The 14,632-nt window shown below is 33.9% G+C and overlaps 1 protein-coding gene across 2 annotated transcripts in view; it reads left to right on the forward strand.

The window, feature by feature from the left end:
* The window catches only part of LOC123523350 (multidrug resistance-associated protein 1-like), a 29,512-nt gene that overhangs the window by 5,931 nt on the left and 8,949 nt on the right, over nt 1-14,632 (forward strand). The window contains exons 7-26 of one of the 2 annotated variants that reach the window (XM_053544750.1): nt 223-351; nt 1,106-1,369; nt 2,186-2,381; nt 3,880-4,018; nt 4,825-5,006; nt 5,487-5,624; nt 6,114-6,260; nt 6,549-6,633; nt 6,811-6,880; nt 7,339-7,465; nt 7,736-7,912; nt 8,919-9,086; nt 9,567-9,753; nt 10,215-10,257; nt 10,977-11,118; nt 11,782-12,013; nt 12,568-12,712; nt 13,337-13,502; nt 13,876-14,075; nt 14,274-14,397. In XM_053544750.1, coding sequence (XP_053400725.1) covers nt 223-351; nt 1,106-1,369; nt 2,186-2,381; nt 3,880-4,018; nt 4,825-5,006; nt 5,487-5,624; nt 6,114-6,260; nt 6,549-6,633; nt 6,811-6,880; nt 7,339-7,465; nt 7,736-7,912; nt 8,919-9,086; nt 9,567-9,753; nt 10,215-10,257; nt 10,977-11,118; nt 11,782-12,013; nt 12,568-12,712; nt 13,337-13,502; nt 13,876-14,075; nt 14,274-14,397 — 3,061 coding nt within the window. Of the gene's footprint in view, nt 1-222; nt 352-1,105; nt 1,370-2,185; nt 2,382-3,446; nt 3,643-3,879; nt 4,019-4,824; nt 5,007-5,486; nt 5,625-6,113; nt 6,261-6,548; nt 6,634-6,810; nt 6,881-7,338; nt 7,466-7,735; nt 7,913-8,918; nt 9,087-9,566; nt 9,754-10,214; nt 10,258-10,976; nt 11,119-11,781; nt 12,014-12,567; nt 12,713-13,336; nt 13,503-13,875; nt 14,076-14,273; nt 14,398-14,632 lie in introns of both variants that reach the window. The other variant, XM_053544755.1, reaches the window with a different exon arrangement.

Below are 14,632 nucleotides of genomic sequence, written 5' to 3' on the forward strand. Positions count from 1 at the left end.
TGACCGGTATATAGTGTAATACAGGTTGGTTAGGCTAAAGCCAAAAGTTGAGGAGTAAAACTTTGAAATATATTTCTGATGCTATGTGATAAAATACTGGGACCTCGGGCAAAAGTTTTTGCTATTGACCTGCAAACCATTTTATAAATGTATACTAGACAGAGAGTGCATTTTTACAAATCAAACTCCGATAATCTACCATCACAATTTCTAATTGTATAGGTTAGTTGTAGATGCATACAGGAAACCTTTGACTGCTACTGGCATATGGAGGCAAACTAAGCATCTGAAAAGTCAGTATGTGGTGGGAAAATTTTTGAAGAACTGGAACCGTGCGCACGAGCAATATGAGTAAGATACTTTTCAAAATAGGAAAAAAAATCTATATATCGATATCTAGTTTGCATTTCAATTTACTTTGCTTAAGAAATATAGATCTCAAGTCTTATAACGCAGTAATACACGTACACGCACACTACATAGTTCTGTTTGTTTTGCACCTTGATTAACTGTTTGGCAACATTGTTGGTGACGCTCGATACTCGTAATACTTAAATATTGCATCCATTTGAATATTTGTTTTTGTTGGATTTAACGCCGCACCGACACATGATAGATCATATGGCGACTTTCCAGCTTTAATGGTGGAGGAAGACCCCAGGTGCCCCTCCGTGCATTATTTCATCACGATAGGGCCCCTGGGTAGAACCACCGACCTTCCGTAAGCCAGCTGGATGGCTTCCTCACATGAAGAATTCAACCATTTGAATATAGATCTGACAACCTATAAATGGAATGTAAATTAAAGGTATATTACTTCATTAAGTTTTTTTAATAGAGGCTGTTACAGACACGGTTTGGTCAGAAACGTATTATCATAAAAGTCCCTTAGCACTGTTCATGTTAAATAACTCATAACTATAGTATAGTATGAGCTTATATCAAAATTTAAACCCGTCTAGGTGGCGTGAGAGGTGTTGCACATTTAATTACGTCTCCTGAACAGACTCAAACCAAGTCTGCTATTATTTTGCTTGGTTGCATTCTTTCTATACTTCCAAAGGATCTTTTGATATACTTTATTAAATTATATCTGTTTACATAGGGCGACAATGTCCAGACGAAGAAGATCATCCATTGATTCTGAATATGAAGAACCTAATGAAAAAACTCCTATTTTGTCAAAAGCACGTAATGCTAGCATACAAAGAGACGGGTTACAACGCTTTGACAATATCAAGCCGAAAAGAGTCAATGGACCGTCAATATTTCTAGTGATGTGGAGGACCCACCGTGGTCGATGGGCAGAAGCGACAACTTACAAAATCATAGGGGATACGTTTGATCTTCTACAGCCGTTCATATTGAAGTAATGAAAAACTTCTATATAACTAAGTTTGGAATTTAAATAAGAAAATAACGACTGACATATTATAATTAATCAGTCTTTTAGAGTAAATCATGTTTAATCTGTTATTAAGTGTAATATCTAAATGAGAAATTGTTTATGCAGTTGTGCACAGAAATTGCACTGAAAGCTTAGAACCGTAGCTAACCATCCGCCGTAGGACATATATAATAACTGCAATAATTGTAGTCTCTTTCGTCGGTCTGTTCATTTTATGTTTTATTAAGAAATAATCACAGTTTTTCTGCAGTTAAATGCAAAGTAGATTATTCTGTTGAATGGACAGACAAAGTCATACTCATAAACGCTTTGAATATTCAGAATAACAATGTCTATATTGTGTCTTTTTTCTCCAGAAATTTTAACATGATTGATAAAGTATTATCTGAATGGTCTATGTTCACTTGAAAAAAGTCATACAAAATTATATCATGTATATTCCTGGCAAATCCTTTAAAGAAATGTCTCTTTGCCACCCAAAGAAGCCTGTATATACTGGTTTTGTTAATAATAATCAGCAAGACAGCAACCAATCAAATTTCATTTGAAGCCGGTTTACAACAGATTCAACAAATGATACACATTGGTCATACGTTTTCATACTTCATCTTAATTGTAAACATTGCAAAGATAATACATTTTTTTCAAAACAGGATTTTAAACAAGCTCGTAAAAGGAACATTAATTACATCTCTAGTGCTACCAACTTAATCCTACTTTGATAATTTATTTATCAATGTTAAGCTGTTGTGCTAAAGGATAATTTGCTTGCTTTAGTTTCATAATAGAAATGATCGAAAACAAGGGATCCAACAATGCTATTCAATACCCAAAATGGATAGGCTTTGCATGTTCATTGGCGCTGTTTGTTGCTAGCATGATGAAATCATTCTTCTGGAATTTTGCTCAGTATCATCAGATGTCCATTGGCCTGAAGATGAAAACGGCCGTGATAGGAGCGGTATACCGCAAAGTGAGTATCAGGTCGTTGTGTAAAAGATCTGATCAAAGCGGTATACCGTAAAGTGAGTATCAGGTCGTAGTGTAAAAGATCTGACGAAAGCGGTATACCGCAAAGTGAGTATCAGATTGTAGTGTAAAAGATTTGACGAAAACTCTATAGTACAAGGTAAGTATTATGTCGTAGTAAATAAGATCTAATTAAAACGGTATTCCGTAAGATAAGTGTCAGATTATAGTGTATAGAGTTTGAAGGAGGCGATATACCGCAAAGTGAGTATTAGTTCGTAGTGCACAATAACCGAGGAAAGCGGCATACTATAGGATGATTAAGAGGTCGTAGTGTAAAAGATCTGATGAATGCGGTATACCGCAAACTGAACAACAGGCCCTTGTTTAAAACATCTGAGATTGACGAAAGCAGTATACTCAAGAGTAGGTTAAAAGTAAAGGAAAGCGTGTTGTTAACAGTTTACTTAAAAGTATAAGTTAACCAAGTATACGACAGAAAGGATATTGCTCTATTGAAGAAGCACTTGAAAATGTTTGAGGAAAGGTGTTAACTTAGACAAGTAATTAAAACAGATTACGATCATGGGAAAATGTATAGTGTAAAACTAAACTGAAAATCCAAACGGCTGTAGAATCGCTGGAAAAGGAGCGGTTTTGAGAAAAGTTGTTAACATAAACAAGTAAACTAACATAAACCAAACATAAATAAATTTAGAATCGTACACCATAGTCTTTGAAGGCATTATGACTCTCCAATAAGCGATAGTAACGAGTTAAACAACTAATACAATAATTTTTTTATGAAAGCCTAGTAAAAGTAGACAGCGATTACAGACTTGTATTCTGGAAAATAAACGTATCGTAGTGTAGGTATCAACAAAACATGCAAAACGCGCAATTGACACGCATATAACGCCATCTGCGAAATCACTATTGTTTTGGCAAGAAATCAGTAAGTATGAAAGCTAACATAAAATGTCCTGAGAACATGGACAAGCTGTAAGTAGTGTGTTGGTATACCTTTTATTCTATATATTTGTCAATTGTGCTTACTTGCTTGCTTCAGTTTCATAATACAATTGATTGAAAACAGAGATACGACAAACTCGAAACATTACCCTAAATGGATTGGTTATGCGTGCTCAGTGGCATTGTTTGTAGCTAGTATGATGAAAACATTCTTTTGGAATTTTGCACGATTCAGTCAGAAGTTCATCGGACAGTCAATGAAAGCACAACTTATTGGAGCTGTTTATAGGAAAGTAAGTTTAATATTGGGAAAACCAAACAAACAAGCGTTAGCCATTGTAATATCGAGACTAATAATGAGTAGGTCCTTGCTATCTTTCAGCAAACCTCATTTCTGTGTGTAGACATTTATGTTTATGTTTTTGTTCTGCTTTTTAAGCAAACTTACATGAAATATTTCTACACTAAATGAAAATAATTTATTGATATATTCTTTTATAAAACGGTATTTGAGTGTAATTGTTTTACAGACTTTCGTTCTGTCAAACTCTGCTAAGAAGACATCAACCGTTGGAGAGATTGTCAACTTGATGGCTGTAGACTGCCAAAGAATACAGGACTCTATAACGCTGTCACACCATGTCATCTCCATACCTTTCGTCACCTCCAGTAATGTCTATTTTTGTTAATCTTTCTAGATGACTAAACGTTTACTTTTCTGTGTCCACATATTGAATTAGGAGGGGTTCAGAGTTGTCATCCTCTTCTCTATTGATAATATCCACAGTCCTACACTGATGTGTGTGGTGCTGTACATTTTATTTCCTGTCGTGAACAGTCAGTAAAGCCAACCTTCTTTGTTTTTCACGACTGCGTTCTATGCTTCCAACGGATCTTCTTGTAGATTTCATTTATTGATTTGATCTGACAGGCTTCTGACAACTCGGAACCAACAGAACCTTGAATAGAAATATATTAAGTAAATTTTCCCATTCACACGTAGCGTCGACACATTTATGTAACTACAAGTAATTACTTTTCTCCGTCATCAGTGTAGACTTTAATTCAACATGACCTCTATATCTTTGAATTACGTCTCGTGTTGTTCGATGTAATTATCGAGTCCATTCAATGTTAATTCGGTGCAAGAGGGGCGTGAGGGCTGTTTCATATTCAGTTACTTCCAAATGAACTGTTTTAATCCCACCGAGTATGGTGTTATTTTCAGAGTATTCCTCAAGCTTTAATTACAGACAATGTTGCGGAAGCTGAATTTGTATAGAAGTCGAATTTGTCTTTGAAAAAATCTTATTATATGAAATTCATTGATGGTAAGATATTGCTTTGTCTCATTCTATATTCACAACATAGAATTTATTATAATAAAGCGTTTCCTTACAACAGTTATTTTATACATTGTATATTATTTTAACATACCGAAGTGTTGCAGCTGCGGTCTTATTTCATCATTTCAGTCGCCATGTTACAATTGTGGTATCTGATTGGTCCAGCCACATTTAGCGGTATTGGTGTGATTATTGTAATGATCATTTTGAACGGAATTCTTGGTAGATGGCAGCAGGGTCTACAAGGACTTGTTTTGGGATACAAAAGTAACCGCATCAAGATTTTAAACGAAATTATAAACGGAATAAAGGTTTTTATTTTTGTGAATTAGTGTTTACAATTTACTTATGAGAATCTGTCAAAAAATAAGAAATAAATCATTGTATGCTTGCTAGACTTACGATCGTTTTATCAGCACCGAATAGTTTGCTGATATTTCATTTTGAGGAATACCTCGTATCCCGACAAATATAACGTTATTAGATGTATGTATTTAATAGTCACAATTAACCCTTTGTGTTTTCAGATAGAAAAATAATAATCCAAAGTCGATACCAAATCAAGAATTATTGGTATTCGTATTTAAATATGTATTTTCTCTGACAGCCTCCTCTAATAGAGAGCAATAATGTGTCCCTAAACTTGAAACTATGGTTTTGACATGTGCAATTGTTTTTAAAATTGTGATTTATAATAATAAAATTTATAAGATGCAAACCAAATTAAATTAATATATTATATGTTTACTATTTGTATTGCATAAAGCAATTATTACTTTTGATTTTAACAGGTGCTTAAAATGTATACGTGGGAGAGACCATTCCAGAAAAAAGTTTCTTCGTTGCGAAATAAAGAAGTTTATATACTTAGAAAAGTGGCTGTTGTTATCGCAGTGGCATTGTTTCTCTCGTTTTTTAGTCCTTTCATGGTAAAAATATTTCTGTATCTTCACATTTTTATGATATGTTTATACTTCAATTTCATTTGTTACTTTTTATCTTGTTTTACAGGTATACTCTTTACTTCAGTAAGTCACCGGCATACATGAATTTAGTATTGTCAATACGATTATAAGCCTCTTCATTTGAAAAACTGAGCTTTTAAACCATTCTTGTTTGCCTTGACGAACTAAAGTTTAAAATCAAATGTACATAAATTACGACGTCACTAGTGGGTGTTCTACGTAATGGTTTGCTCTGTCTCTTCTGTTTGAATATATCGACAACAATTAAATTTCTTTATCTCTTGGACATAGAACACTGCAATGGTGAAAAAATATGTTAAACCAGTCATAAATCTATACTCACATGTAATTGTTATGTCTTTGGAAAGAAATGAAAAACTGTATATTCAATGCATTATCAATTATGCCTGGAAGAAATATTTATGAATTTACAAAATTAAAATATTCCTTCAGGTGAGCTACGCCTTTTACGTGGTATACACTTTAACACAGCCTATTCACTATCTAGACGCTCGTACAGCGTTTGTAGTTTTAGCTCTTGTCAGTACGATCCGCCATCCAGTCTCTCTCACTTCAGAACTGATCAACGGTTTTGTTCAGGTAATTGTATTTGCTACAGTTTAAAATTTTACTGATACATTTTACATTTTAGAAGTTCTTTTACCTTTTTTATCATGCCATATAACGATAGAGAGTAATAAGGTTAATATGAAAACTTTTAAGTTCCTTCTTTAGCTTCTTAATGCGCAAAATTTATAAAGATGCACGGGCAATGGCCCGCAAACACGCGGTAACAATGTGCTAAATACTTAAAATGCTTTTAAGCCAGCTTTACGTAGAACTCCTCATTATTCTATTACAATAATGAAATTACTTTTTATTATACAGGGCTACGTATCACTGAACAGAATCCAAGAATTCCTATGGAAGGAGGACATGGATACGAGTAATTTAACCATTTCGGATGCATCTGGTAAACAGAAATTTGCTTGTCATATTTCTCAGAATAATAACCATGTACAAAACGAATGTTAATGACTGAAAATATTTTCTTTATGATAGAATTAGAACAATCGTAAAAACGAATATATGTGACAGTGTTTTGACAGCATGGAAATGCATTACTTATTACTATGTTGTTTATTTTAAGAATATGCTGTAAGCATTGAAAATGGCATATTTACCTGGAACAAGGGGAGAATGAAGGCAACACTTAGAAGGTAAAGCGATTAGCAAATATTTTATAAGGCAAAAATGATGCAACAAATTTAATGATGTTATACTTTTAAATAAAATAAGAAGCAGTTATATAACGAGTTTGGAAATGAAAGAATGTTCTATAACGTAGAAACAATATAAAGAATATATAAGATAAAATACATGTACTCGTTATCAAGAATATTGAAAGATATGCATTGTAGGCTTAAATTTACTCAATACATTAAAAAAGTATCTTTTTTACCTGGAGTGGTATTAAATTGCAAGAAAGATTATTGTTTTGGTTAGTACACATATATATTAGGACAAATGAATCGCGTGGTAGTTTAGTAGATAAAGTTACTATCGTGTTAAATTCTGTTCTTCTTTCCTTGTACCCCAATGTAATTCAGTGTAATGTTTGAAATCCAACGTTTAGAAACGTATCAGGAATAGAAACATGATTTCATTTACTTTGTAGAATTAATCTGAATGTGTCTGAGGGTCAGCTTATTGCTGTTGTTGGACAAGTGGGAAGCGGAAAAACATCGCTGCTATCTGCAATGCTCGGCGAAATGGAGAAAATTCATGGACACGTGACATTAAAAGTAAAAATATTATTTACATACTACATGCTATTTTCTTATACTTTTTCAGACTGCGTGTTTATTTTACTCATTTGCAAACAAGTATTTTCATAATACAATGTATGAGGTTTGAAAAAGTTTTGGTGCGTGCATTACTGTAAGTAAGTTATAGTTCGTGTTTTAACGCCATTTCGCAAAATGTATGAAACATTTCTTTCAAGTACTTTATGTAAAACATGTATATTTCAATCAAGTATATTCCCATAAATTCAATTCTTTAACAAATCACAGGGCAATGTAGCCTATGTCCCACAAGAAGCATGGATTCAAAATTTGACAGTCAAAGAAAACATTGTGTTTGGTAATGCATTTGACCAAATCAGATACAACAAAGTCGTCGCTGGATGTGCTCTGATCTCAGACCTTGAAATGTTCCCTGGAGGTGACCAAACGGAAATTGGTGAAAAGGTAATACACCCTTGTATTTAGTCGTTATGAATTACTATTCAAACAATTGCTGGTATGTGTATGAGCTCAAATGGAAACACAGTATTCGATTAGCGTAGGCAGCTGATTACTCACCAAATGACTCCTACTTCCGAAAGTTTACAAACGATCTCTAATTTACTATGTAATTGGATATCTCATTAGTAATTTCCCCTTGATATTGTCATAAACATTCTATTGTTCTTCTTTGGAAGTTCAATGTAAAAAGAATGCTAATAAATAATGTGCTAATTAGGTAGGTAATGTCTGATCCAATGATTTTTGTTAGAAAGATTTTTCATGATCTCTGTTTGAAAACAAGACAATAACATTTATTTCCATATCAGTCAAAAGAACTCAAGAGGTGGTAATAGGAACCTTTTTAATTTTCAAACCGTTTTTAGTTTTGAATTTATCAAAAAAGATTTTGATGGGGCAATTTCCACTGGAAATTTCATCCGTGACACTATTTTTTAAAATTGAATTTTGACTTTATTTGCTAATGAATGTAAAAGTTGCTCAGAATATTTTAGTTAGCGTTAGCATGAGCACAATATGGTCATGAAAAAATTTTGAAACATGTCTGAAAGTGTGGTCAAGCCTGAATTTTACACAGTAAAAATACATTTTTAGTCAAAACATTGACACTTTCGAAGATCCTATAATCGCCCATCTTTGGTATGATGTATAATTTAGTTTATATTTGAAAATTGCAAGATAAAGCAGTCCTTCACACATTTTCAACTATTACGAACTATTTGGTCAAAATATTAGGTTAATTTTTAAAGTTTCCTTTCTTCCACAGTTTTGTTTCTTTGTAAATAGTGTACATTGCTTCATGTACGTTCAATGACCGTTTATTAATTGAAATTTTTATTTACTTGTAAAATGATTACTGGACAGTTCCTCCTTGCGTCAATTCTATTACGATGAAAATGTACATTTATTGCCCGTTCATTTGTTAAAGTTTTATACATGCCATTCATAGGGCATTAATTTAAGTGGTGGACAGAAGCAGCGGGTGAGTCTTGCACGAGCAGTCTATAGTGATGCAGATATTTACTTACTGGACGACCCTCTTAGTGCTGTTGACTCTCATGTAGGGAAACATCTATTCAACAACGTTATTGGACAACAAGGACTTCTAAAACACAAGGTCAGTTGCAATTAATACATCACCTATTAATGACTGATGTTGGATTTGAAATTCTACAATGCTACTTGACACACACACACACACACACATTGTTTAGCTGGCTGAGATGTACAAATTGTTTAAGGCACCTACATTATTCTATTAGATAAACGAAATTCAAACTTATTATATCTAATAAATTATAAATGATGTCGATGAAGCTAAATATTTTGATACATTTATACAGAGTAATAGTGCGGATGTCACTTAACGGTTTTAGAAATGCAACACAAACACTACAAAATTAGAATTGTAAGGAAATTTACTGAAACTAAATATTCTAGATAAAACAGAAAAGGGGATATAAATATATAAGAGAGTCTGATAAAACATAGCATTAATGCATCTGGTCTTTAGCATAAAAATAAATTTGATCGCGGTGCTTTAACTAATGTTGAAAATGATACTCTCTAATTTTAAAATTGTCTCGTTTACTTTCAGACTCGTATCTTGGTAACTCATGGTATTCATTGGTTGCCGATGGTTGACAACATAATTGTTATAGCGGATGGTTTGATATCTGAAATGGGGACTTACCAGGAGCTTATTTCTCGAGACGGACCTTTCGCACAACTTTTACAGACTCTAGAACAAGATGATAGTGACTCAGACAGTGACTTCACTGAAGGTATGTCTTTTGACAAGAACACAGTGTGACATACTGTTACCCGTACAGTATACACTGCCTACAAGTATAAATTGGCCTGAATTCCAGCAGTTGTGAATTTTATTGTGCAGTGCTTATGTGTTAGTTAATTATTATACATTTTGATTGTGATACCGGGAAAAAAACTAAAAACTATCATAAATAATACTGAACTACACCGTATACTTCTAAAGTGACCCCAAAACTTAAATTTATTCAATATTTTAAGCTGCCTGCATATTATGGCAAGCGCTGATTTACGAATTCATGGTTTTACCGTCGCCACATGATTTTCGCGGTGGCAGGGATGATTGTTTGTCAATATTCCTGCTCGCAGAATGGCAAATCTTTATTACTAACGATGCACGTATGAAGTAGGATTAGTTAAAATAAGTTTGTTTTCTCACATGTGGATGAATGTCTAAAACCTCTCTCCTTTTCAGGTGAAGAAACCAAAGAAGATAGGAATGTTGAAAGTATCATTAGGTTAGGTTGATTTGATGTGTGATTTGATGTGTGATCTATTCTTAGTTTATACAGAATTTATTTTAGGTCGATTGTGAAGGAAGTTCTACAACTTATATTAATCACTCTCGACACCTCATTCCTGATGGAAACCATCGCCATGAGGGTATGAGAGAAGAGGCCAGTTTCCCTTTTAATGCTGAGCGCCAAGCAAGGGAGCTACTGGTACCATTTTTCACGCCTTTGGTATGACGCGGCCGGGGATCGAATCCACGACCTCCCGCACTCGAAGCGGACGCTCTACCACTAGGCTATCGATCTATTCTTGTATGAAGAGTTTTCAGTAACACATTATATATATATAACTAGTAACGTACGCTGTTTTAGACTGTACCATAAGTTATATCAACAGTAAAGGTAATATTGCTATTTTTCAAGACATTAAGAAGCAAATAGACTAAAATTCACAAAGAAAAATAACAATTAACAATAAATTAAAATGTATGTGATCTATTAGTACTAAAGATGCTCCATTCTCCACGCATCGAACGAATCCTTTGTAAATATCAGTCATTGTATTGTAAGCAAATATATAAAAGGAAAGTTAAGAGAGCAACATTTCAGGAAAAGATGAGCTAAACTAACACGTATCTATAATCTACTCTTACTATGATTAATTACATGCAAATTGATAATAAACTGAAAGCAAAAATGATTTCACTTTCTTTGTTAAATTTCAGGAAACGTAGTATATCATCAGAAAAAGATAAGCAGTTTGGAATGTCATTTTCCAAAGATCAAGGAATGCACTTTGACGATGAAATTGATGATGGAAATAAACGGCATCAGTTAATTCAGGAAGAGACTTCTAAAGAAGGACATGTATGTTAAAGCTAATGTATCTATTAAAGTAAGAATGTCTCCGAAATAAGTAATCTAGTGTGTGCACTTCTTTTAACTAAATCTAAATTCTGGCCATTTGGGATCTGTCGGAGAGTCTACGCACTGTTACAGTAAGATAGCAAAATCACTGACAAAACTCCAGTAGGAATAACCATGTTCCAAGAGCGCAGCGAGGAAAACTTACAGACGTGTCTGAATGGATGTGTAATCAAAACGCAAAACTACATCAAGTTAAACACTTGAACAACTAGGACAACTCAAGTTCCACTTACGCAGATGCTATTGAAAATGGAACATGAGAATTGTACCCATCATATTTAGTCAAAATCTCAATGTCAAGTCCATTGCTTGACACTCAGAATTTACAGGATTGCTCTTGGAGTTAAACTCAGGCAAGTATCTGTTAGCGGATACCAAGTTTGTCGCCCCAGAGTTTTGTCCATATTGTTTCTTGGTCATGTGTGGCATAAAGAAAAACTGACTTTACCAAAGCCAAGCGAGTCTGCTAAGAGTTTGCCTTTGCGTTCTATGCAGGATGTTTTTTTTATAAATTTGATTGATAAAGCCTATCTATTATAGGTAAAAAAAACCCACATCTGACAATATTTAAATTCATGTGATTGATTTGCTTTCATTTTCCAGGTACAACTTGATGTATTCCGAAGCTACCTTAAAGCTATGGGATATCTTGCAACAACAATAGCATTAGTATTTATGACAATATTCCAAGCTATGAGCGTTTATTCAAACTACTGGCTTACGTACTGGACCGAAGACGCCCTACTCAAGAACTTATCTCTGGGTCATACCCGTGAATATGAAAATAAATTTGTGTATTACTTGGTGGGCTATACTATTATTGGGATTATCCAAGGTAATTATAATATTTGTGAGCGATGCAGTACTTTTAAGAGCAGCAATAATAAAACAGATTTGCGATTCATTTGCGATTTATGTTAAATTTTTTATATTAAGCATATTTATTACACAGAAAAGGTTGAAGTATAACCGCACTGCGTTAGAGCGTTCAAAAATACCGACGAGGACAGTTACTTGTACAACAATTGAAAAAGTGTCTTCGTGAGATGACTGTTTGCTTTGTTTGGAATGCCCAAAAGAAATATTTAACAAACTTTGTTAGGTAACGTGTATAAAACTGTTACCTTAAGCTTTGCTTCAAATATTGTAGCCTTTTTGCGATTTGCGCGAAAAAGGGTACGTTAGATATTTTCATAATTATGCGTATGCATACCAGATTTCGAAGTCTACAGATATATAATAAGAGCATCTTTGTGTGATGAACCACTGTTATAAGCAGAAATTTATTTTGAAAAACTGAATACTTGTATCTACAACGGAATATATGCATATCATTCGGAAACATTATTAAAACGGTTAAGAGTAATGTATACTTTCTGAATATTTTAGGCATTGCCATGATTTTATTTGGAATTGTAATTTCAATACGTATGGCTGTTGCATCTGGTATCATGCACAAAGCTATGTTGAAGTGTATTTTACGGTCGCCAATGTCATTCTTTGATACGACACCGGTTGGAAGAATCATGAATAGGTACGTAAATAATGCAGCGAAAAGTGGTCTACAAGGGACCTAACCAGTTATTTTGTAAGTGGTTCGTAATATAAGCTCCTACTTTTGATACAATCATTTTGAAAATATGCGCACTGAAGAACTGTATATTTCTGCAACAGCAGAATAATGTAAACCGCACTAGTTATGATGAAAATATCATTTTGCATAAAGAATGTCGTGGTCTAATATGTAAATGATACATATAAATGTATATCTTACTAGCTTAATGTAGCGCCCGGTTCATTATAAATTCTAAATTCAAAGACAGCCACTCCGGGCTCCAATTTATCCTCTGCTAGTACATTCACAGAGCGATCTGTCTAGAAGAACAATCCGGAAAAAAAAACAGAACAGAGAGAATACATGCCTACCCGGCTAACGTAACATAGCCTTTTGCGAATAGAAGTGATTCTTTAATATTACCGATACTCGCAATACATATTAAAACATAACAGAACATCTATGTATTTCTGGACATAAAATTGCTGTCTTTATGCAACACAAATTTAATGAATGAAACATTTATCAGTTTTTCATTCTAGTTTCACTGAACTACAATTTATTTGGGAAGTATCGTAATTTTATTTTGTTGTGTAATTTAAGATTTTCCAGTGACATAGACATCATGGACGTAAGAATACCTTACGTCATAAGGTGGCTAAACACGCAGATATTCCAGTTAGCGGCAATCCTTGTTGTAGTTTCTATCAACACACCAATCATCATGGTCGTCATCTTTCCTGTCACTTTCATTTATTACATGCTATTGGTACGTTCTGACCATTATAGTTCCTTGCGAAGGCAATCGAATATTTCTTCATTTGCTATTTTCTTTTGTTGCCTAATTTCTTTCATGCTTGTAATCCCCATTCGCATTTCTGTTAAACTATTGTCTGTTTTGTCTGTGATAAAATCTATAAGAAGGTTCCATAGAAGCATAGAATGCATCCAAGCAAAATCATAATAGACAAGGTTTGACTGATACGAGGTGATTTTCATAATAACATTTTAAATTTTTTTTAACAAATCAGTAATTATATAAGTTATGTTGTTGTTGCAGTTTTGCATTCCAACTAACTTGGATCATGAAATAATTCCGATTTTGGTAGTAAACAAACTTTCTATTTTTGTATTTTTTTCAGAGATTTTATTTGCCGACGGTCCGACAAGTTACTCGACTAGAATCTGTGACAAGATCTCCGATTTTCAACCATTTCAGTGAAACAATAACCGGAGCGGGTGTGATCAGAGCATACAGATGTAAAGAGAAGTTTATCACTGAACTAGACAGAAGAGTTGACCAGAACATCAAGTTTATGTTTGCTTCCATTTGCTCCGCCAAGTAAATATTAAGAAATATTAAGATTGGTATTATCCGAAAATATGTTTAGATTTGATATAACCTGCGTAATAACACTTTTCTTCATGTAAACAATAATTTGTTCTTCCTATTCCAGTTATAGAATGGAGAACCTTTACCTCGAACTTAACTGAATCAGCCCCTTTAAGGCCTCAATGTGTTCTACTTTATACATTTCAGATGGAATGCAATTTGTTTGGAAAGCTTAGGTAATCTTCTGATACTTTCAACGTCCATATTTGCATTTACAGCAGATGGATTGAATGGTGCACAAATTGGTCTTTCTATAACGTATGCATTACAGGTAACGTTATTAGTAACCTAAACGTATAAATACGGCTCACCTGTGGCTAAGTGATAAACGTCGCTGACTTCGAATCACTTTCCTCTCGCTGATGAGGGTTCGAAAACCTGACTTTGGGTCTAGAATTTAATCATGTGAAGACCTACGGGATGTTGTTGGTTCTGTTCTACCAAGGTGTACAACCATGCCCGAAATAATGCTCGGACGGGCACCTGGGGGTCTTCTTCAAACGTCA

Source organism: Mercenaria mercenaria, chromosome 1 (assembly GCF_021730395.1).
Source record: "Mercenaria mercenaria strain notata chromosome 1, MADL_Memer_1, whole genome shotgun sequence".
NCBI lineage: Eukaryota > Metazoa > Mollusca > Bivalvia > Venerida > Veneridae > Mercenaria > Mercenaria mercenaria.